At 33.1% G+C, this 24,970-nt stretch overlaps 1 protein-coding gene across 2 annotated transcripts; it reads right to left on the bottom strand.

Annotated features, from left to right (window-relative positions):
* Positions 1 to 244: 244 nt before the first annotated feature.
* On the bottom strand, positions 245 to 21,860 carry LOC106056337 (ral guanine nucleotide dissociation stimulator-like 1). 2 transcript variants are annotated; one of them, XM_056042738.1, is made up of 17 exons: positions 21,591 to 21,860; positions 18,743 to 18,850; positions 18,428 to 18,639; positions 17,407 to 17,469; positions 17,066 to 17,250; positions 15,615 to 15,748; positions 14,418 to 14,630; positions 13,394 to 13,497; positions 12,853 to 12,937; positions 12,491 to 12,580; positions 11,933 to 12,174; positions 11,656 to 11,724; positions 9,656 to 9,796; positions 4,642 to 4,777; positions 3,110 to 3,262; positions 2,804 to 2,912; positions 245 to 1,107 (listed from the first exon to the last, which is right to left on the bottom strand). In XM_056042738.1, the coding sequence occupies exons 1-17, from the start codon at positions 21,618 to 21,620 to the stop codon at positions 959 to 961; spliced, it is 2,223 nt and encodes a 740-aa protein (XP_055898713.1). In that variant the 5' UTR covers positions 21,621 to 21,860; the 3' UTR covers positions 245 to 958. The 2 variants fall into 2 exon arrangements, with proteins under 2 accessions (XP_055898713.1, XP_055898714.1); XM_056042739.1 differs by lacking the exon at positions 9,656 to 9,796.
* Positions 21,861 to 24,970: the final 3,110 nt, after the last annotated feature.

Below are 24,970 nucleotides of genomic sequence, written 5' to 3'. Positions count from 1 at the left end.
TTTACAAAGTTTCTTCCCCAAATTAAATGTATACAATATAACAAGTATTGAAAAGTTAATTGAAATGCAAATCTACAATTTAATAATGATTCTATGAAAAACAAATATCTTTGTTCTAAATTTTGAAGAATTTTTTTTTTAAATTTTGATTTAAAGAGAAAATATGTTTTAATAAGATAATCATTTTTTCAAAACTATTGTCCTGAAAGGAAAAAAAAAATGTATCTTGTCTTGTATTTTAATTTTACTTTAATACCTAGGGTCAATCTCTTTAAAAATAGACTAAATCAGATGAAAAAACAAATCCCAAATCCCAGATTTTAATTTTTTTTTAGTTTGTATTTTCTGTGCTTTGGGGAAACCTTTGCTTAAATAATAAATAAAAATGTATAAACTCTAGTTCCTACAGAATAAAAAAAAATATACAAGCATCATAAACACACTTGACAAAAGACAAGGAAAAACTACCTGAGAAATAATGTCTGAAAGAGAATCCTGTTTTTTTAGACACAGATTTCTGCAGTGAAGAGTTGATTTTAAATCCTGCTGGCTTCTCCTGATTTCAGGTTTTAAACTCATTTTAAAGTGTCACACAACAGTAAATGATCTTTTATCAAAGTCTGTTGTTTATTTATCACTGCCCTTCCATCATTAACCAATGATGAAAGAAAGCTGCCATAGAGTCTTGGTGGGAAAAAACTCTAGCCTCATTGACCAAAAAATACCACTAGTTAAATAAATAAATAACATATTTTACAGAGCCAGAAATTCTATCGTAGCTAACAACACAAGGAAATATTTTTCAACACCACCACTAATGTCACACAACAGGTGCTGCCAACTCACCAGCAACCTGTCCAACAGGGGAAAAGACACTGATGGTAATTAGGTCAGTCACGGCTGCTGTAGTCAAATCTTTCACTCTGAATACACCCAAACAATGCACATACACATAAAATCACAAGGTGAGCTTTTTGGGCCGGGTTCTGCCAATTTTTCTTTTCTGTTTAATGGCTTCATACTCCTGCCTGGTCCTCAAAATGAAAGTTAAATCCACAGAGTTATTCAAGGCATAGAAAACATTGGCCCTGTCTGGAATCAAAAGTTCTGGAGAGAAAAACAAGCACACAAAATGTATCAATCAAACTAGAATCAAAACTTTTTTTATTTTATGGAATTCAGAACTTGCATGTCAAGCTTTTTTTTTTCCATATGCTAGTTTTGAGGTAGAGTTGCGATTATGATTTTTTTAATTGTGATTATAGCTAACAGCTCTATTAGTTACCTAAGATCTGTGAAGACAGTCAGTCAAAGCTCAGTGATGGACTAATTCTTACATTTTGGTTGACCAAAGAGACAATAAGTCAAAGCTCAGAAATGGACTAATTCTTACATTTTGGTTGACCAAAGAAACATTAAGTCAAAGCTCAGTGATGGACTAATTCTTACATTTTGGTTGACCAAAGAGACAGTAAGTCATGAAGTTTGCAGGCTCCAAGAGCTGTTTTAGTTGTTTTTTTATTTTTTTTAGTTTTGGATGTTCCTTCATAAACGAAGCCCATACCTCCTTTCAAAGAAAGGAGTGGAAGCAGGGTTCAGACTTGCAAACATTGTGACAAAAAATCTAGAGCACATGCCATACGACCAGGCAGCCTAACTACTTGGAAGCTTTTTTTCTTAAAGAATTCAACCTGAAGTACTTGCTACAATCTGGAAGATCAAAGCAGCACTTACTAAATTCAAGTCAATAGACAAGGACAAAACTATAGCTCTCAATCAATGACGCCCAACAGTAGACTGAGGAATCCAAAATATAAGGTTCATTCCACCTTTTTTTGAACAAGTATCAAATTGGATATAAAGGTTGATAGAGCCACACAAGGACTGTCCTATCACATGAAAGCATACATTGAATGCAAGGTGGATAAATGTCTAAGAATTTTCTTGCTAGGTTAAAAAACAAAGATGCAGAATGCCTCATATTTAATGAAAACTTTAGGATGATGAAAAAAAATTTGAATCACTAAAAACCTGTTCAAATAAACATAACTGAAAGATGGAGGAGGAACATTCATTCTACTGCATTATGAATATTCATGTTCTTCATGATTGGTGAGTTTTAAGAGTCTGACTATTAAAATAAAAGGTTATGAGGTATAGGACTCTAAGGTTTCAAATGTTGTTCGAATTTTTCATCCATATTGTTTTTGTAAAGTAGTTATGCTGAGGTTGTCAATTGTAGTCAAATTGAATCTCCATTTGATTGCATCAATAAAATTATCTTATCTTATCTTAAATGACACTTGAATTAAATTTAAAGCATAAGCTAAAATTTTATTATTAAAATTTTAAAAGACAATATTTTCTTCTTGAAACTGTCAGGTAGAGTTGAGCCTTCAGTTCTTAGAACTCTAGGCCAGCAAAAGCTAACAAGAGCTCCCTCTCACCGGCCTGAAGGGGAACAGTGTACACTGTTTTGTCTGGCAGGGGGTCAGAGGCCACGTACACCAGGACCCCAGCCATTTTCCTTTCTTATACCAGGCTAACCATGCAGGACACGTCATTAATGTAACCGCCCCTCGGTGAAAAGCACCTGGATTGTGACAAGCTTGCGGGAGCATTTTTACAACTCCGCACATTGCAATGAAGATACTCTCGCACCCCCTTAGGCACCCCCACGGGAGTCTTATTTTGCTACCCTTTTGCCTAATCATTTCCTCCTAAGAACGCTTCCACCCGGGCACCACTTTGAAGCAGGGTAGCATGACATAATAAAGACAACATAAAAAAAACATCAACATACCACCATCAGGTAAAATCTGCAAAAGACAATATTTGTCTGCTTGTCCCTCCAGTGCATATTTCTCAATAATTTTCTCAATAACTGTGTGGGTATGGTCACTGTTCAGCAACTAGTAAATAGAAGCAAAGGAAAAACAACCTTGATGACAAGTTATAGGAACACAAAAAATGAATGGTTTAGGCCAATGCAAGAAAATAAAATATATACCAAAGATAATCTCTCAACATATATGCAACAATTTAAAGCCAATTCAATTGCTCACTAGCCTTCCCTTCTATACAGTCTATATTCTAACTGAATCTTTACCATAATACTTTTATATACATGCGCTGCATCGTTCTTGTTACTTTCAATGGAAACTTTGATGACATAGGAATCTGAAGATTTGAATGGCGTGTGTGAAGATGGGCTGTCACTGTCTGATGAGATCACAGATGAGGTAGAGGAGGAGTGAGACAGCTGTCAGTAGAGTAACAAAAAAAAATACAAATGCATTAAAATAGCAGTTTTAGATGCGTCTGTTCATTTTAGTTTTACACAAGAGATGAGATCCCTTCTATTTTTATTTTAATTATTCAATTGATACACAAACTTCACAAATGATTTTAATAAACAAATAATATAACAACTGTAGAAACTTTTGACATCTGTGGCATTTTACATCTCGAGAGACGATCTTTTCCCTTTGCAATTTCTTGTGTGACTAAAGAGGCCAATCCTTAATACACAGCTGCAATTGCAGGTTGGGCATCTATAATCACCAGGCACCGTTGCATTTTCACCCTTCTTTCTGCTTCTGTTGTGTATGACATCTGCAATCCGTGACCCTTCCTTTATGCTCTCTCTCCATGTGGATCTGTCCAGTGCCACCTCTTCCCAGTTGCCAGTGTCGATTTTGAAGAGCTTCATGTCGCGTTTGCATACATCCGTACAACGTAAAAGTGGGCAACCAGTGGCTCTCCTGCCTTCTATTAGATCGCCATACAGGATGTCCTGTGGAAGTCGACCTGCTGGCATTCTACAAATGCGGCCAAGCTAGCCAAGGCGTCTGCTGCTGATAACAGAGCGGATGTCCTGGCACCCTGCTCTTTGTAGCACTTCCGCATTGGTTATCTTATCTTGCCACCTTATTTTAAAGATCCGCCTTAGGCATCGGAGGTGGAAGACATTCAGCTTTTTTTCCTGCCATGAGTAGGTTGACCATGTTTCACTTCCGTACAGCAAGGTGCTCAACACACAGGTCCGGTAGACTAGGGCTTTAGTACTGCTAGTCAGCAATATGTTGTCCCAGACTCTTTTCTGCAACCGTGACATGGTGGCCATTGCCTTGGCTATCCTGTTGTTTATGTCTTTTATCCAATAGAGTGTTGTTGGATATGATGGAACTAAGGTAACAAAAGTGATCAACAATTTCTAGTGGTTGGCCATTAATGGTTACTTGAGGTGCAGTGTTTGTGTTTTGGACAAGTATCTTAGTCTAAGGTACTTGTCCAAACTTTTCACAACATAATTAATATTTGATTGTAGTTATTATTAATAATGATGCGTGGGTACCATGGCAAGTTTTTGACAGTAAGACCGTTGTATGAATATATATTTTATCTAGCCTCTGCATTGTCATCATACTTTGGTATGTATAATGCACTAGTATAAAATATATTCAGACTAAGATAAAGCCTTTGCTTCATTGGAAATATGTTATGATTAATTGGACAGTTGTTTTTTCTATTCCCTCAAAGATATTATAAACATATCATTATTTTTAGTACAGAATCTTTATTCTCAACAAACAATCCAAAATCAATGAATGGTTCTAGTGCAAACATGTTTAAGCTGACCTGAGAGACCTGACTGACCAGTGGACCAATAGTGGCAGCTATGGTGGGAGGGATACTCTCAATGCTGTGCCTCTCCTCCAGGCCACAAGAAAAAAGACCTAGCTTGTTGTCCAGCCTGGCTGGCTTTGTCCCTAAACTAGAGAGCAGAGAGAGAATAAACAAATTACAAAGTCCTGAAACAAATATTCCTATCTTATCTTATACATTACAGACGTTACTTCAAAAAAGAAGATGACTACATCCAACACATTAATGTAGATCTAGCAATGCATGTTAATCAGTGACTTAAACTCTGCTAAATCATTGGTTTTCCTGGCTGATCCAGGCAGCCCATTACATTCACTGATAGCACTAAGTAAGAAGGAGCTTTTGTACAAATTTGTCCTAGCATATGGAATAAGAAATCAGCTTTTGTGTCTTTCTGAGTATTTTATTAGGTTTTGTTTTTCTATTTCTAAATTACGATTAAGCGCTTTATGTATTACTTTTTATTCTTCTGAACTAGCTTTCAACAGGTGTATGGAATCACTGAAGTAATTTCCCTTTGTTAGATCTATCAGCTGTTGATATTCTACAGAATAATGTTTTGTTTTGAAAATGAAAATTCCCATTAGTAAAGTTCTGAAATGTTACTAACGAGCACAAATTTGAATCATGTCTTAAATAATGGACACATAAAATGATTGTTTAACTAGCTCAAGGTATATAACTTATCAACACTGTAAATAAAATTACATTTATTTTATACAAAAAGAAACAATATTTATAGAGGATTAATGTTTTTTTTAAAGGCTTGTTGGAAATGGATTGTGCAGCAATCACATAATAATAATATTTAATTAATATTTTAAACCCAAATTAACAAAAATAAAGCAAATAAAAAAAAAAGTAATGTATTAAGATTTCTTTCTGAAGTAGATGGGTGTAGAAAAGTAATAAAACTAGGGTGAAAAATAGGTTAGTTCAACAGTGTCACTGAAAAAGAATATTTGGTTTTCACCCCAAAACATAACCTTAGTGTTGTTTTTCTAACAAATTAATATTATTGAAGACAAAAAATAAAATAAAGCAATAGTATAAAAATTAGCTAATGAATTATGACTACAATATGGTTTATGCAGTATATAATAAATAAATAAATAAATATATATATATATATATATATATATATATCTAGGTTTAGTCCACAAACAGTATTTCATTAACACTGCTGTTTTCCCAGCAGTAATTTTAAATGCATTGCAAAGAAACATGTACCATATATAGTACGGGATAAAATGAGATTTTTTTTTAAATGTCAGAATTATGCCCCATCATTCTTCATTTTCAAAGACTGGCCCTCAATGGAATGGAATAAGAAAAGTATTTGATGAGATATTATTTTAAAAAAAAGGAACAGATATTGAATAGACATTTCAAATGTTTTAAGATACATGTAAATGGTATACAATCTAACATTTAAATATTTGTTATTCTGTACATAACCTATATAAAACTGTTGTAAGCATACTGATTGTATAAACTTTATTGTTAATGCACTACATTTATTTATAAATTTATAGTTTTCAGGCTTATTTTTTTTTTAATTAGAAATAAAAAATTAACTACTAAAATCAGTAAGCTCAAAGACTCAAAAACAAAGATTTACTGCTTCAGGGATGAATGGCTGTACACAAAAAAAAAATATATATGCATGTTTATTGTATTTTCTAAAATCAGTAAGACATGTCTTAAGTAGTGCTGATATGCTACAAAATTGAAATAAAATCATAGGAACAAAAAATGTTAGTTTATTAACCAATTAATAAAAATAAGTCCAATGGAGTAAATTATAGGAATAACAAGCAAGCTTCATAAAGTATAAGAAATACAAATAGAGAAATAAAATGATTCGAAATAAAGATTTTATAATGTAAAAGACAAGCATGAAATAGCTAGAAAGAAAAAATAAATTTAAAAAAAAAAAAAAATCTAATGGTTTACAAAAATTAAGCAACCAAAAAAAAAAAAATGATTTGTATAAAAATGTAGGAGACTTATAGATCTAATAGAATATTGGACTTGATGATTATATCACACAACAGAGACATTCGAAAACAAAGACTAAGTGAATAGTCACATTGTGTACGTGTCAAGGTCCAAACAGAAGTGTACAAAGAAAGTTTATTATACATTGGCTTCTCAAAGTTTTTAGCTTCTATATAGAAGGGAAATAATTTGTTTCCAGCAGGAGTACTTTCTTGAACTTTAGGTTTGGAAACCTAAATATATATACGAGACTTGTTTCTCAGTTCAAAAAATTTTTTTGTTTAGTTTATAATAAAATCTTCATAAGTCTACTTTTGGAGAATATATTATTGACTTAGAGTTATAAAGTGTATTATGGCTTGCTATATAGTGTTTGTGTTCAATCTTTTCATGATTTTTACTTGGATTAAAATCTTTTGTTCCATAATGAGGATCTACTTTATCTCTTGACCTAACAAAGATCAGAGGTGCGGTAGATGAGAGGTAAAGTGCTTGGTTTCCAAATCGAGGGTCCAGTGTTCAAATCCTAATGAAGACTGGGATTTTCAATTTCAGGATCTTTGGGCGCCTGTGAGTTCACCTAGCTCTAATGGGTACCTGACAAAAGTTGGTGAAATATAAAAGCGGTTGGTCGTTGTGCTGGCCACATGACACCTTCATTAACTGTGGGCCACAGAAACAGATGAGCTTCTTTACATCATCTGCCCTATAGATTGCAAGGTTTGAAAGGTAAACTTTCAACTTTTAAATAAAGATTCCCAGCATGCAACACTTGGGTCATGAGATTTAACTTTTGAAAATACCAAGACACATTCAGCACTCAATTCTTGTGTAACATTTTCATTCTACTGTCTCTCTTTAGTTTGTCCCTAGTGTTCTTTGGCAAGACTAAATAAAGGAATAAAATGAATTAATGAAATAAAAAATTAAAACAAAATAAAGCACACAAATAAGATTAAAAGAAAATAATAGCCAAACACAAATACTAATTGAAACATTTGTTATTACTTTAACCCTAAAAATTCAAGTTTGATCAAATTATCAGTAATGAATGACTAAGACAAATTACAAATTCATCATTTTCTTTCACTAGTACCTACAGAAAATTGACTTAACTTGTTAACATGGAAATAAAAAATTTTAAGCTGAAATTGAGATACAAAGAAAAAAAGAAAGCATGAGTTAAAAAAAAAAAGAAAGAAAGACCAAAAAAAAATATTCAGTACTTAAAATGAAGTTAAATTAGTAAAAAGAAAAAAGAAGATATAGAAAGTTTTGCCACCTAAAAATCTGGTTACAAAAAAGCTGCAGCAAAGCAACTAAACATTCAAAGCTGGACTACTAACTACAACCAGGCTGACACCACCTTGTTTGTCTGCTAGGAGCCCTGCTGTTCATTTAATCTACCATTTAATCATTGCATTGGCCACTTTAAAATGGGCAACGTAGACCTAGTTTGATCTGACAAACTAACAAACTGTGTAGAGGAGGAGAGCCATGATGTCCAATTTCAGACATTGAATTAAGGACATCAAGGTGATTTAACATTGAATTTTTTAAAAATGTGTAGACAATATCTCAAGTAGATTTAGAGGCAGATTTTAAGAACTTGACCTAAATCTAGATATGGTGACTAGCTCAACATATAGTTTTAGTCGTCTTTGAAACTCCATCCTAGACCAGGTTTTATTACATGTCATTTAAAAACAACTGAGTGACAGCAAAACTCTGGGACTTGTCAGTATAAAACAAATTCTTCTCCAATTTCTCTGTCTTACCATCCTTTGTTTTTAAAATTCTAACAAATACCAAATGGGTCTACCATGTTTAACCAACACCCACCCAGCTGACATAACTGTGGGCTGATGTGTTACATTTACAAACATGACAGTTTAACATGGTAACCTTTTTCCTAACCCTAATAAGCTATTTTACACAATCTGCCAAAGCTGTTGCAGTAGGTGACGTTTTGGCGTAGCCGCTTTGGCACTGCTATTTTGGCACCAAGAGTTATGTTGCTATTTTAGAAAAAACATTTTATGATAAACATATTTTCTAAATGAAAAATAAACCTAAATATTTAAAAAAGAACAACAAAAATTTGTTTTATAAAAAAAATTTTTTTTTAAGTTTTGAATATTTAAGGAATAAATGGTTCTAAATATAACAAATCAGATTCTCAAAGAACATGATGAATGGACAATTAATAAAGCTCCTCCAAAATCCCATTAAACTTCAGGATATGTGGTATTTTAAGGTAGAGAACAATATTATTCTCACCCTGCACTTCCCATCAAACTTGTTGGTATCACATTACAGCTTAGGTCAGGTTCCAAAATAAAAAGCCACTTAATGATTTTTCAATTAATAGTATTAAATCCCATGTATCATAAATGATGACATATGGAGTGACCATTTAATGGCCCACCAAACATCTAATATCAAACAGGAAAATTTAACACATAAAAATGTAAATAACTGAAACAGAAAGACACATGCAAAACAAAAAAAAAACATGTATCAATCTTTTGAAACACATATCTAAATTAATTTACAATAAATCTCTACAAATTTAGTGCCAAAAGATTACATTGCCAAAACAGCATCGCCAAAATGACCACCAAAGCAGTGTCACCTAAATATCCCGTAACCCGGCCAACTGTTGTGTTGGTCAAGCAAGCGTCTGAAAACCTAACCCGATCCCTACAAAATCATACTTTTACTCAGAAAAAACAGTTAGTTCTCCTATTAAAAATGTTTGTTTTTTCCCAAACCTTAGTACAACTCAGCATCTGATTTCTAATTGCAAAAGGACTTTCAATGCTAATCAATTCAATGCATTAACTCTTAGTTCAATGTTACATTAACTTTTATCATTTTAAGTTTTAAACCAAATAAAAACAACAACAAAAAAAAAAAAAAAACCTGACAACTCAGATGATCAGCAGGGGCCCTTAAGACAAACAACCATTGATCAAGCACTTACCAATCCTGCTGGTCATAGGGTGCCCGGTTGTCCTCCAAGCTGGATGAGGACATATTGGGCTCCGAGAAGCGGGATCGGCAGGCAAAACAAGCATACAGTTTAGCTGCCGACACCCTCCTTTTCAAATGTGGTCCATTAATACTGCCGAGCATGCATAATCAAAAGATAAACAGATCAAAATTGTAAGCCAACAAAGTGCAGGCACACAGGTTGGAGTTCTAAACATTCTATTATAAGTATGTGGGCTGTGCCGAGTGAGACAGACAATGTAAGCACATCGATTATCCCCCCTGGTCTTTCAAAAAAAAACTCCATCTTAATAGCTTAACATTAGTAGTCTTCCAACAAAAGTTTTCACTAATATTTTACTGATTAACTTTTTTTTTAACATTAATTGTACTTAAAAATTTAATCAATATTGAATCAATAGGAATTTACATAAAATTATTTATCCCATAATTCCTTTTCAAGTTGACTTCATTTTATATCTGTGCTTTATGTGGTGAAATTTTAAAGCAATGATTTTCATTATGACAATAAAAAAAAAATAAAAAAATAATGTATACTAATTTTTAGTGACTATTATAAACACCCTTCTGTAAAAGAAATACTTTCAATAACTATTTAAGAATGACTTTTAAATATTAAAATATTTAGAATTATTTTTAACAAATTATACAAATAAATAATGAAAATTTAAATACTGAACAAAGAGAAAAAAAAAAAAAAGATGACATTAGTAAAAACAAAACAATTGTTTCAAACATAGATTTATTCTATGAGCCTTGTGCTTAGCAAATGGAAAGGGATTAAAAAAACAAAACATTCTGGAAAATGTCAGTGAATTTACATCACAGGTAAAAAAAGAAAAGACACAGATTTATCCAATAGAAAAAAATGCTTTAGAGTGACCAATTATTAACAAGGTAAAGCCGATATCAACATTACATACTGAAAAGTGACAGTAAGATTGTATTTTTAAAAGAAAAATGACATCCATAAAGTGCATCATAATTCATAACTAAACTTTTTACTGTATAAAAAAAGTGAATGAACAAGGAATGAAATTCTAAGGTCCTGTAAATGCACGTGTGAAGTTTTGTGTGGTCAAGTTTGTCATAACAATACTTTTGAACAGGAATACCAATGATGGAATATCAGCATTTGTGTGATGGAAAATAATTCTTCTCATACTTTTCAGAAGCTCAGAAAATTGTCCAAATAACCCAAGGTCCATAAATATAATTTAATAAATGAAATAAAATGGTAAAAAAAATTAGTTCAAAGGTTAATTAAATGAAGAACAAAATAATAATAATTTTGTCCCCAAACAGATTTAAAAAAAAAGATGAGATTCTTTCGTTTCAGATTTTATCACTAAATGGTAAGAAACAGAGTAGAGAAAATGTTGTAATTAAATATTTGACAACCTCTGCCTCATGTACATCTATCTGTCTCATGTACATCTATCTGCCTCATGTACATCTATCTGTCTCATGTACATCTATCTGCCTCATGTACATCTATCTGTCTCATGTACATCTATCTGCCTCAGGTACATCTATCTGTCTCATGTACATCTATCTGTCTCATGTACATCTATCTGCCTCAGGTACATCTATCTGTCTCATGTACATCTATCTGCCTCATGTACATCTATCTGTCTCATGTACATCTATCTGCCTCATGTACATCTATCTGTCTCATGTACATCTATCTGCCTCAGGTACATCTATCTGTCTCATGTACATCTATCTGTCTCATGTACATCTATCTGTCTCATGTACATCTATCTGCCTCATGTACATCTATCTGCCTCATGTACATCTATCTGTCTCATGTACATCTATCTGCCTCAGGTACATCTATCTGCCTCATGTACATCTATCTGCCACATATGGTTGCTCTTTACTAAATGATTTTTGTTATTATTAATAGCTAAAAAAAAAAGCCTTATTATCAATTTGTACTGAAAAAAAGTTATAAAAATTAAATCTTACCTGGCAGACTTTTTTTTTATTTTAGCCAGACTTTCTGACTGAGGCTCAAGGGAGCAGGACAATTCGTGACTGGTGAAAGAAAAACAAAATTTTTCTTTAACATTTCAAAACTAAGCAATTTTTGTATGAAAAAGCTAACTTAACTATAAACTCAAGTCATTAATTACTACCTTATCTGACAAAGAAAGTGAAAATAAGAAATAAGGGGTGTGCTAGTAAGTTATTTTTTTTTTAATGTTTTCTTTGTTTATAATTTTCATTTACAAGGTACAGTTACCTTTCCAAGTCAGCATATGTGGTGATAGAGTTGAACCAACGCCAGAAACTGCTGTCCTCTGCAATATTGTAGATGGATGCCGCAGACTGAAGGAGACGAAGCTGAGCCAGCACTTCAAACTCCTTCCTACGCTTCTCAAAGTTAATAAGGCCTTCTTCGGTGCAGTCTGGATAAGCAGTGTCTATCATAGTCAGGTCAGTCAGGAATGTCCCCAGATAAGGAACAGTACCCTGAACTATTCCCTGGATGATGTATAGATTTGAAGAGTAATAAGAAAATATGTTTTGTAAAAAAAAAAAATAAACATTGTAGTCTCTTTTTGAATATATTTTGTTTGTTTCTTTTTTTATTTGGTTTCTTAAAATGAAATCGGCTTACAAATATTTATTGTTGTTTTGTTAGCAGAATTTTATGTAAAATGAAAAAGATACATAGTGATAGGTCTACTGGATTTATTTAAATGTAAATTTAGAGAGTTAAAAACAATAAAATATCACTGAACTGTATAAAAACTGCATCATTATGACTTGCAAAATTAGAAAAGAAAAAAAAACCTACATTATCTATCCAGGATCTTCGCTTTTGTAAATTTTTTCTCTTTAAGCTTTTGCTCTGTGAATCTAGGTCAGGGAATTTGGCTGTGGCTTCCTGCGGAGAAATTCATATCATTGTAAACCTTTTATATAAATTTAACATAGCTTCCGCAAATCCAAAACTTGGATTACTTTATAAAGTACTCAAATTAAGAGTTGTTCACTTAACCTTTGAAGTGCTGAGCTTTTTTATTAGAGTGCATACAAAATGGATTTACATCTCTAGTGCTTAGAGGCTAAACTACCACACGCGTCTTAAGGGTTAACTATGAAAGAAATTTAAAACAAGGTCACAATAGCAATGAGAAAAAAAAATGTCATTCTTACTTTCATAAGTAACTCTCTTGAGTTGATTTGATTGTTCTCTACAGAGAATATTTCACTGAGTTCTTCAAATAGAACCATTGCATCTCTGCAGAGAAATAAAAAATATTTATTTATATACCTATACACATCATAAATTAATAAACATACAAATATTTCATACTCTGAGTATTTTTGTCTTTTAGTCTCAGAATTTGTTTTATCAACACCAGGTATGATAGCCTACTAGCAGAAGAGGAGGACATCATGCAATATTTTAGTTGGGGACTGCAAGAAGGCACAGTGGCTGAGTGGTAAAGCACTTGGCTTCTAAGCGAGGGGTCCAGCGTTTGAATCCTGGTAAAGAATGGGATTTTTAATTTGGGGATCTTTAGGGCAACATGACACTGTAGCTAACCATAGAAACAGATGACCTTTACATTATCTGCCCTACAAATTGCAAGTTTACTAGGGACTGCAAAAGAGCTCGCAGCACAGCAGCTGGTTAGAACTGGTTACAATGAAAAGACGAGGCAAACTGTAGAACTAATTTCGCTACACTTACTTTGATAAAACCGCCCAAGTTTTTTTCAGCCTGTACACAGGATGAGACTGTAGTCCTGTGATGATGGCTTTCAGTGAAGAAAAGTTTTTCAACTCACGAAGATCCTTGAAAAGTAGATTTAAAAACAAGAACGAAAAATGAAAATAATAATAATAATAATAATGTTTTAGTGTATTACTAGTAGGTCAATTTAAAACAAGGAAAAACTATCATTTGAGATACAATGAATAATATTCGAGAATTCAAATCACAAATGGAAGAATTTACATTATGTAATCTATGTCAGCTCATAGCTATTCAAGAAACTATTTGTAGTAGTGAAACATGCAGGAAAATATTAGATAGTCACACCCAACAAGGTATTCCGTAAAGAGGGTAGAATAAAACAAAGTAAGTTAAAGGAAAAAATAAATACTACTATAAATTTACAGTTAAGACCTTGAGCAATAGTAAACAACTTCAAATGGCCAGCGTGAAGGCAACTTCTATGAAAGCTTTGAAAGCTACCGCGGCTTCTAGAAAAGTCTAGCTAAAAGAAATAAAAACCTGCATAGCTGGAATCTTTCAGTCAGTCAAGTTCAGTGTATGTCAATTAATATTTATACCAGATTAACGTTGAATCATAAATATTGTAATTATTACTGTGACTTCTATTTTGTTCAATGTCAATTTCTTTTTTTTTTATTCTGTGGCTTGAGTCTAAAAAGAATTTCACCTTGAACCTCAAGTTATCAATGTGTGGATTTCAGTGGGTCCTCAAGACAATCAGTTGCTTTTCTAGTGAAAGCCCTTATATAGTGACAAATCAGTGATGATCAGAAGTTTTATGCAACAAAGTCACACTATACTTTCAGGTCTGATTTTGTTTTTAAAATTATGTTTTTTCATCCTCTAGCTACACCTTGACCAAATTAATACAACCAATAACTTTATTTACTGTATTACTCAGAAAATGATAAGACAACTCATAAAAGAGCAAAAATTATTGACTGTGGGTTACCAGTAGTTTTTTTGCCATTCTAACCTGAGCAATCATTATCCACTTCTGTATGACCTTTGCCCTCTGGGCAGTTTTCAGCTCTCTGGTTTTAAGTATGGTGGCTATAACACGTCGTGATACATTGTTGAATTGCTGGATGGTGGCCTGAATGCTGGGGGCATCACACTGACCTTCTTTATCTCTCCGGCTCCAATAGGCCCCAAGACAGTGGTGTGGGATCACTTTACGAAACAGATCCTGTTGGAACAAATTATTAAATTCTATTGAAAGAAACCACAATTAAGAGTTTTTTAAAGTTGGTAGGTCATGTAACTGGCATTTAATCAAATGGGCATCATTTTCAGAGAAATGACCATGCCAAAAAAATAATTGGACAATATCAATTTTTCTCCCCCAGTAAAGAGCTATCTACAATCTTCCAACTATGAAAACCTTTAAATTTTCACCTTAAAAGATAAACACTGCACCTCCATCAGTAGAAACTGTCATTCTAATCCTCTATGAATAGATCAATTTAATTCATCTTAGGCAGACCCTAACTACCACAAGAACCCAACATAACCAAAACTCTGTATGGTAGTACAGAACAGCTAAAAAAAACAGAACAGTTTAAAAAAAACAGCATGCTATTTTTTCCTTTAATGCTAAAAAAAAAAACCAGCCTGCAGCTCAGCTGTAAAAAGCAGACTACAAGTAGAAGGAGGGATGAAGAAAATAACTGACAATGAAGGTGATCATTCATAGAGATCATGGGAATACAGAGAATGGTGATGATGATTTATGTCATGAATACATAGCATGAAACTTACATGAAATATAACACTGTTAGAAAAAAACAAAAGACTGAAAACAGTTCGAGTTAGAACCTAATATAAATATGAAAAAATTCCCCGAGATTTTAGGCCTTGGCCTTCCCAGTTAGTGGGTGGAATGGGAAATCCAGAATGGTCTCATACGTGAAGGAACCTTCAGGCAGAAGAAGGGTTGAGTGAATTCATCTCATGTGTTAGAATATAAAGCCAATAAATATACAACAAAGAAATATTAATAATCAACATTTTATTTGAGAATTATTTCAAAACAGTAGAATTAGGACTTGATTGACTCCCCTTAACATGAAAAAAGTAAGGTCACGACAAACTTGTAACTAATGTACAGACATAACACATTTTGTTTTTCCATGTTGGGAGTAGTATACAAAGCTATTTTAAATGTACTTACAGCATCCTTGAATGTCAGCTGCTCTGCTATTTTCCTACAAGAGATATCCAGCAGAGCTAAAGATTTGCTGCTATCTGTGTCTGGTGGATGACCACTTCCATCTGTCAGGGAAAATGAGAGCTCCAGCTGCCGAGCTGTGGTACAGTTTAAAAAAAAAAGATGGTAGGAATGCGCTAAGTTATTCTTTCAGTCAAACAAAAAGACTTTAAACGTACAGAACACTTCTTGGGTATAATTACCATTTGAGTCTAAAACATGAAAGTAATATTTACATAGTAATGTAGTCCCCCAAGTTATTACCATTTAAATACACATTATTATTATAATAGCTTTTATGTAGTGCTACTTTCATGCTTATAGCATGCTCAGAGCGCTACGGTCCAATCTCACTTGTGGACCTGTGCGGGGAGAGGGTATCTGGTAGAAAGTTTTTCGTGCTGCCATTAGGCGCTCAGTAAACACAACTCTGCTCGAGTCTGGTGTCGAACCTCGAGCCCCCTTCATAGGTAGCCATGCCAAGCCAAGTTCAAGCGTACTTAGCCTCTTGACCACGCTTCCACATAAATAGACCAAATGAAGTTGGAGATCATGAGAAGACAAGTAGCAGAAAACAATGCAGTCAAAATTGTTGGTCAGTGATGGCAATATTTTATTTTATTTCTGTTTATTAAATTAAATAGGGACATTTACTTATAGAGGAAAATGAGTGGATCGTATGATACAGATTTGTATTTTATTTAATGACAGCTTCAAATGTATCTTATCTTATATAATACAAACATAACTTCAAAAAAGAAGATGATTACTTCCTACGCATCATGCATCTAGTCATGCATGAAAACCAATGACTTGAATTCTGCCAAGTCACTGGTTTTCCTTGCTGGCTCAGGCAACCCATTCCATGCTTTAATAGAACTAGGGAAGAAGGAGTCCTAGCATATAGAACGAGGAATGTGCCTTTATCTTTGTGTCTTTCTGAGTATTTTATTTGATTTTGTTTTCGTATTTGAAGATTATGGTTCAGTGTTTTATGTAAATTTGCTTCTTTACTTTTGAGTCTTCTCTCCTGAAGGCTCTCTAAATTTAGTGATTAGTGATTTAGTAATTTTCACTGCTCTTTGTGTCTGTTCCAGTTTCTTAATGTTTTCTTAAATTGAGGAGTCCCAAATAGAGGATGCATATTCTATTATTTGCCTAATCAAGGTTAAATAACATTTTAGTTTTATGTTCTTATTTGATTTATAGATTTCTTTTAATAAACCTTATTAGTTTTTTTTTTATTTTTTGATAGTTGCATCAATATGGGGGTTCCAAGACAGTTTTTATTATAATTCAAAGCAGATGATGTTGAATATTAAGATAGTAGCTAGATGGTTCTTTTCAACTGACTGTACAACCTTACAAAATTGTATACTTTTTAATAAACAAACTGATAAAGTAAACTGACTGACCTGTCATCTCTGCATCTTCTTGTCTGAATGCCTCCAGCTTCTCCTTCACTTTGGCTTCTATCCCAGAGCCAGGAGCAGTGTCTTTAGCAAACTTTTGCAGCTCATGAAGGCAGGTGTAGTCTGGAGCCATGTGAAAGTCTTCAGGATAGGAGTCGAGCCAAACAAATAACACAGATTTTAATGACCTTCAAGAGAGAAATGGTGTTTTTTTTACAAGACTTCATATAATCAGCTTCACAGTAATTGGCCATTTTATGTAATTTAAAAATAAATGTCACCAAAATTTAATTAAATGGTTACTTAAGTATTTATTCTACATTTGCAATGCATGCCTTCATTACCTAAGCATGTTCTCACACAATTCTGTTTTATCCACTTTAGTCTGTGACCTCAGAAATCGGTATCTAAAATGAAAAGCAATGTGCACTTTTTTTATAAAAACTTTTCTTTGACATATATATACATATATATATATAAAAGGAAAATTCATTTTATTAATTGCTACATTTTAAAAAAATAGCCTATGCACCCTGAATAATTCTTTTTTTAACCTAGAAAGGCCATTCTAAATTAATTATTTAAGTCCCTGTCTTTGTGCCCCTCTCCACCACACTTCCTCTTGACTGTTAGTCATTAAAGCTAATAAGCCTTAAATAACATTATTAGACCCTTTTTTTTTTTAGTTAATTTGATTCTGTTTGATTTAGGGGATTTCAACATTATCTATTGATCACTGAATAAAAGCTTATTCATCTTCTTGCCAAGGGGCAACAAAATAGAAGATGCGGGCTAGTTGGGATATATATCCTTTGGAGTGTGTTATCATCAATGGCTAAGATGTGGTGGAAGTAGTGAACACCTTATGAGAGATAAGGACAATAAGAAGAAGCATGATAATGCTTACTGTCATCTATCACTTTATAGTTATTTGTTAATTGTTCATTCTTTTCATAAGTTTTGATTTTGTTACCATCAATATAAGTGCATCAATTTTAAATTGTAAAGTTTATTTTTTTCTATCCCTAATATTTTTTTTACTACCAACATGAGCATATTTCCTATTATATAAGTAAACACAAAATACTTGAAAATTGATTTATATATAAATAAAATTTCTAAGATAAAAGGATCAGAGGACCAGGGGATTACATACAAAAGGGGATGAAGTGCGGAAATTAAGTCACACAGGAGGAAGTGGCCAGACACTAATTAAAAAAAAAACAACACTGTTAGTTTTATTACATTGCAATGACATTCAAAGTTAGAAACATTCATTTTATTTAAGTTCTAAACATAATTTTCTTTAAAACAATATTGAAATACTACAAATGTAATAACACTGCTAGAATATAGCTAACTAACCGTTCCATCAATGCATCCAGCACTTGGCGAGAAGTGGCAAAAGTTCTGTATGTTGCTAGAAAAATATTGACATAACTGGAGTCCATTTCTCCTTGAATGTTGGTCAGGCTCTCCACCAACTTGGCTAGAGTGCCAGCACGAATCACTCTAACTTTATGAGTTTCCCACATCAGATGTGAGAACTCACTGTTTCTTTCATTCTCATCTTCCAGCTGAAATGTTTTTTTTAATTTAATAATAGTTAATTTACCACATAACTACATCATTTTAAAGCTCTATTGAGATATCTGCTAATGGGAATGTATGATAACTTACACGGGCCTGCGACAAGTATGTTACTTTCTTTAGGTAAGCATGATATACTGCACCCTCTTCTCTTTCTTCACGCCAGAATCTGTTGGCATCATCTTGAAATTGAACAACCTAAGTCCAAAATATTTGAAGGTTATTTCACAATTTTGAATACAGAAATATACATCAATACCACTTTAACTTATAAAATGACATTATTAAAAAAAATATATAAATAATAAATTTCTTCACAACCAGCTTAGAAAACTGTCTTTAAACTTAAAATGTTATTATACCTGTACACTAGTTACAGAGGTCACATGTTTCTTTTTTTTTTTTTCTTCTTTTTTTTATTTCATATTATTTTTCTTTGGTTGCCAGATTTAAATGCAGTGATTTGGATTGATTTCTTTTATGTAATTTTAAATTTTACTCTAAGGTTTTCAGTTACAAGTCAATAGAATAAAAAAATGAAAGTAGGTTTTAATACAAAGCAAATACACACACATATACACATCTTTGTTTTATTGTATTGTGCAAGAACGTATATAAGAAACAGCTTCCTTATTACTGATTTTATCGTGGTTTCTGTAATAAAAGGGCACGCTAGTAGGCCTATGGTGTGTCAGGGGTGCCATGTCCTGGCCTGATACATAGTGGCAACGTAAGTAATAAGTAGGAGTTACTTGACACTCCCAAATTATTAAGAATACTAGTCAACTGGCGGCATAGCATATGCCCCTATTTTGCAGGGCCGACCTTAGGCCACTGCAACCTATGCGACCGCAGTGGGCCCCGCACTTTTATAGGACCTGCACTAATTTTAGGTGTATAAATTATTAAATTAAACAATTTTATAACTTATAACAGATTTCCCACTGCCTCCTGTCGATTTAACAGGAGGTCCTGGAAATCTCCTGAAATTGCAAAATATATGAAAAAGTCCTGGAAATATCCGGAAATTATTAAAATCTTTTTGAAAACTCATACAAATCTCCTGAAATATATAGACGAAAATTGTCATTTTGGGGTGTCATTCAATATGGAAAATGCCAATAACGCGATAAAAAAACAATGGCATTATGCAATATCCGCAATTGTGGAATCTAGTGAAAGAAGCTTCTCGCGCCTCAAACTAATGAAGTATTACTTGAGATCAACAATGCTCATAGATAGATTGAAACATTTGGTAATTCTTGCTATTGAGTGTGATCTATGTAGGAAATAGAATTTTTATGATGTACTGTATGACTTCGCTACACGCAAGGCTCGTAAAGTAAATCTGTACGTACTAAAGAATGAATAAAATGCAAAGACGAATTTATTTTCTAATACAAGCTCTTAATTTTCACTTATTATCCGAATCCCTACCCAAACTTGGCCCCGCGAAATCTGTTTCTCATAGGGCTCTACAATGGTTAAGTCCGGTTCTGCTATTTAGTGACGGTAACCCTTTCCCCCCCCCCTTTCCTTTCACCTCTTAAATTACCTAGGATAACTCCCTCCATCCGAGTTGCAAAAATAAAAGAGTGACCTTCCCATGATGTCCTAACTCTTGAGCATGCTCTGTCATCTTGATAGTTACTACTGAGTAGATTACTCCCCCCCCTCCCCTTTTTTTTTAACGTTAGATAGAAATAAAAAAAATAAAAAAAAAAAGAGTGATATTTCTTGGTTACAAGGTCAGCCCTGCTATTTTGTGACTACATGTTCTCCCCCCCCCCCCCATTCTTGTTTTCTCGTGGACTATCCACAGAAATAAGAGAGTGATCTTTCCTTTACTTCATCTTCTCATTTAAACTGTTGAGGGAAGAAGAGAATTATATATGTAGATTATAATAATTATTTAAATATGATATATAGAATAATTTATATCTACTATAGATCTAGATCTACTTGATCTCTAGAAACTAGAACTCTAGACTAATTTTAATTATAAATTATAACAAGGTTACAAAGACAGTTTGTGTGGAAACACAAACTCAAAATCGGCCCAGGTAGTGGTCCACCCAGGCATGTTAAAAGGCAGGTTTCAATATTTTCAGAAAGAATATCAGAATGAAATTCTATCAAAGGCAAATTACAGAGAAGAATGGTGAAAGAAGGTTGACAGATATTGTGTGGTGCCCCAGCGGTCCAGCAGACCAAAGGATATGTGAAAGTGCAAGTGAAGTTAGATGTGAAGCTGGCCTAACTGATTTAATGAATATCTAATTGATCTAATTGTTTTGTAAAGGGTCTTATATTCAAATCCTCAAGAAATAAACATTTCCTTAAAAAAAAAATTGTTAAGTGTACTATTTCTTTCGGGAAGCACTGCAGTTCACGCGATAATATGAAAAACTACTTATTAATTGTTGTTATAAATTATGTCCAACTTACATACAGTGTATACTAAATAGATTTTTTCTCTTTAAAAAAAAAACAATTTTTTTGTGTGTAAATGTAGTAGTTAGTATAATAGAACTTACATATAATTTAGCAATACAAATGTTATAAATAAACAAAAATTTTTGACAAAAAATCTAAAACCATTTGCATATATTTGTTTAAAATATATATAATTTTAATTGGTCTCCTCCCCTTCTAAAGAGCTTCCAGTGTTTGTTACTATTAATAAATAGTTGTAAAAGTGGTGTATTTTTATGAAAAAACTGCTTGCATTTAAAAAATTAGATTTTTCGCTTTCAGAAAAGAAAAAAGTAGCTGTTGGTTGCATCAGAACTTTGAATGGTCTAAAATATTATGGCGTCAGATTTTCACTATCTTTTCTAGTTTACGAGATATATATATATAACGAGGACGGGCAGACATTCCACACAAAACTAATAGCGTCTTTTCCCCTTTTGGGGGGAAGCTAAAAAATGTTAACCTGTTGTTGTTCTTGGCGATCTGGCTCCATCCTTAAATTGTGCAAGGAAATAACAACAATTGTAATAAATAAATCCGCATTTTTATGTCGAGTAGATCTTGACTACTACTTCAGTCTTGGGAGTAAACAAAGTTGACAAACAAAAGACAATACTGTAAGTTACTGTAACTGTGATTGTGACTGAGTGACACCAATCACCAAGTCTGACTGACATAAAATGTAACTCTGTAGTCAGTGTAGAGACGTAGACTGTAGCTAGAGTTAGAGTCTAAGAGTGTAGTGACAGTGTAGTCACTGTGGTGAGTGATGAGTGTCAGAGTGACAGTCAGAGTGTGTATTCTGTACTGTTTCGATTGTTTTTACACTAAGTGACTAGCTTGATAGCGTCTAGATCTGGAGATCTCTAGATAGTCATAGGGATCTATATCTAGTCTGCCACTTTACTTGTATTTATTTTAACTGAATAATAATAATAATAATAAAATAGTTAGACGATCTAGACTATCTACAAAAAATATAGATAGTCTACCACTAATATATAAACACTAAACTACTTCCGGTTTACACCGAGGCCAAAGTTTACTTAGAGTTATCTTTTCATTAAATAAAAAAAAATCTCTTGATAATGCGCAGGGATTCTTAATCAGGTGAAAAGGTGACATCATTGTTTTACGAAAGAAGGAGCCAGAATGGTACGGGATTTAAAATAGAGAACACCTCGAGGCTCTATAGATAATAATCTAGAGGGAAAAGCAAGAAAAAATGTTAATGAAATAAGACCCATGAGACAAATTTCAATTGTTTCAAAGTGTAATCTAATTATATATTCACTTTTACATATTTATGAAAGCTATAATATATTGACCCTGCGGGGGGCACAAGAAATAGCTGCTCATTAATTTCTTTTTGTCTATTTTTCATTACTTAGAAGCGTACCTATATAGGCATGTACGAGTGGTGCAGGCCGCACCGGGCATATATGATTAATAATAATTATAAAAACTAATAATAATTTAAATAGCCTATTATAATATATAGCTTAATTTATAGGCCTATATATATAGCGCAACTTTCATGTTTATTGCATGTTCAGAGCGCTATGGTCCAATCTCGTTTGTGAACCACTGGGAAAAGGGGGTATCTGGGAAAAGGTTTTCCATATATATATGCTGCCTATTTAGGTGCTCAGTAAACACAACTCGAATCTGCTTTATCGCCTGTAGGCCTATATCACCTGGTGAAAGGCGTCGAAATATCACCTAATCGACCGGTATAAGGCCTTACTTTTGATGACGTTCTGGAGAGCATACGGCAAGATGTCCTAAGGGCAGTGGCTTACTGGATATATGGGCATTTGGGAAAATGCCCGGTGGGCCGATACCTAAATGGGTCGGTAGGCCACCGAAAGGGCCGCATGAATATTATGTCACTATGTTAGGTACTTCGATAAACTGACCTATATCCATTTTTTTTCTCCCAAAAAATGGCTGAAAAGTGTGTCAGCACATTTGACCCTTTTTTTATGGATGGTCATTTCCATCAAAGTTTTAGCACATTGTATTTGATTTCAGGACTAATTGTGATTACTTTTTGTAAACATAAGATATCAGAGATCATTTTTATTTGCTTTTGAAGCCAATCTGTTAAATTTTTCTTAACAAAAGTTTATGTGAAAGTTGACATTTTTACAACTTTTTCCTATAAAAGTTACAACAATGCTGTTTGCTACAATAACTTATCATATTATGAAATGTGTATATTTCAAATTTCATTAAATTCTCTTGGCGCACTTTAAAGATATTTGATATTAAAATTTTAAAAGACAATTAAAGAATTTAAGGGTAAAATTTTATTTTTTAAATAAAATAAAAGTGTTTATAGTTACAACAATCTCACTAATTCTATTGAATTTAGCATGTTAATATATATCTGTGTGCTAAGTTTGAACTTTGTAGCTCGGCGCACTCTTTAGATATTAATTTTCAAAGTTGATGGTTAAAATCTATTTTTAGTAACAACCAACACTGTGATTTAATGGAAATGGTCAATTTCTATCTATCACGTCCTATCTTTAGAAGCACACATAGGAATTTTTCATTTAGATTAAGTTCTATAATGTTTAAATGCTAGATTATGGAGAGGGAATGTGTCTTTATTATAATGACTTTGTAATGTGCAAATTTTAAAGTAAAAATAATATTAATTTTTTTTTCTTCATATTTTTAGCTCTGCGAACTATTAATTATATTTTTTTTCCGTGTGTTGTTTTTTTCTATTAGTATACATGTAAATTAATAGTTAATAAATGAGTACATTACATTTTTTTAAATGATGAGCTATTACTGCACAAAAATTTAAGTAAAAAATCTTTTAATAACTTCTAAATAAATCGCAAGGTTTCTTTTTTTATTTTATTGCAATGTCCTATGCAAGAAATTTTTCATTTACAATTTAATTTTTAAAGCATTTAAATTCAGGCATTTTAAAATGATTAATTGCCAGTGCTCTACAAAAAGGTTTAAACTGAAGTTTATGTCTATGCATTAAATTGTCAAAGGTTTTATAATATTCTCTTATAAAGCGGCATCGTGTTTAAAAGAAATCTCTCTACACTGCGTAATACTAATTTGATCTAACACATTTTCCGAAATACTGTAATAGCCTACATCCATAGACAGTGTTACTAGTAGGCTTCATCCTTTAAAGGCCTACACACTTAGCGATTAAAAAGCAACATATAAGGCCTATATTTCTGATAAAAATATATTAAGAGCTTACTGTATGCATGTGTACAGTTATCGATACTCAAACTCCACATACCGATTTTGAGGACATGCATGCCTATAATTGGATGCCCATTATATTATATGCAATTTATGGGCCTGATTAAATAGAAATGCAAGGGCCGATTTTGACACCCAGTCCGCCCCTGCCTAAGGGAGTGATATTAAAATAAATTGATCCGCATTATGCTCTGCCGCCAGCCTCGACGCTCTCTATTCAGGCGTGCTGTCGTCTTACGTTTTTGCCTCTTCTTTGAACCATCTCAGACGAAGCCAGAGTTAATTTATAGGCCCCGCCTACTGGGGTGAGCCTTTATACATAGGCCTATATATTGATCAACTATAGGCTGGCCCTGAACCTACTACTATGAATGCTATTGGCTTTTCTAAGCAAAAATTAGGTAGAAGCTTCACTCAGTGGCGTCACTATGGTCGGTGTCATCCGGAGAGGTTAGCTTGAATCAGGGTGTCACCCCGTCGCCCCCCCCCCCCATTAACTTTCTCGAAACATTTCCCAATAAAAAATCGTTTGTTCTTTTTTTATTGAACCAATACAAAGAGCTGCTGACCTTCTTTCATTGATTGTTGCACATTATT

This window comes from Biomphalaria glabrata, chromosome 9 (assembly GCF_947242115.1).
Source record: "Biomphalaria glabrata chromosome 9, xgBioGlab47.1, whole genome shotgun sequence".
NCBI classification, from domain to species: domain Eukaryota; kingdom Metazoa; phylum Mollusca; class Gastropoda; family Planorbidae; genus Biomphalaria; species Biomphalaria glabrata.
The sequence above is the reverse complement of the archived record's forward strand: the minus strand, read 5'-3'. Positions and strand labels throughout refer to the sequence as shown.

What these genes read in the sequence shown, in the direction of transcription:
- LOC106056337 (XM_056042738.1), bottom strand. Translation starts at nt 21,620, where the DNA reads ATGGAGCCAGATCGCCAAGAACAACAACAG. An exon ending in ATAAAAAAAAAGTCTGCCAG is followed by an intron (nt 9,797 to 11,655) that starts GTAAGATTTAAT and finishes CATGCTCGGCAG; the next exon opens with TATTAATGGACCACATTTGA. An exon ending in GCAGATTTTACCTGATGGTG is followed by an intron (nt 1,108 to 2,803) that starts GTATGTTGATGT and finishes TTTTCTCTCCAG; the next exon opens with AACTTTTGATTCCAGACAGG.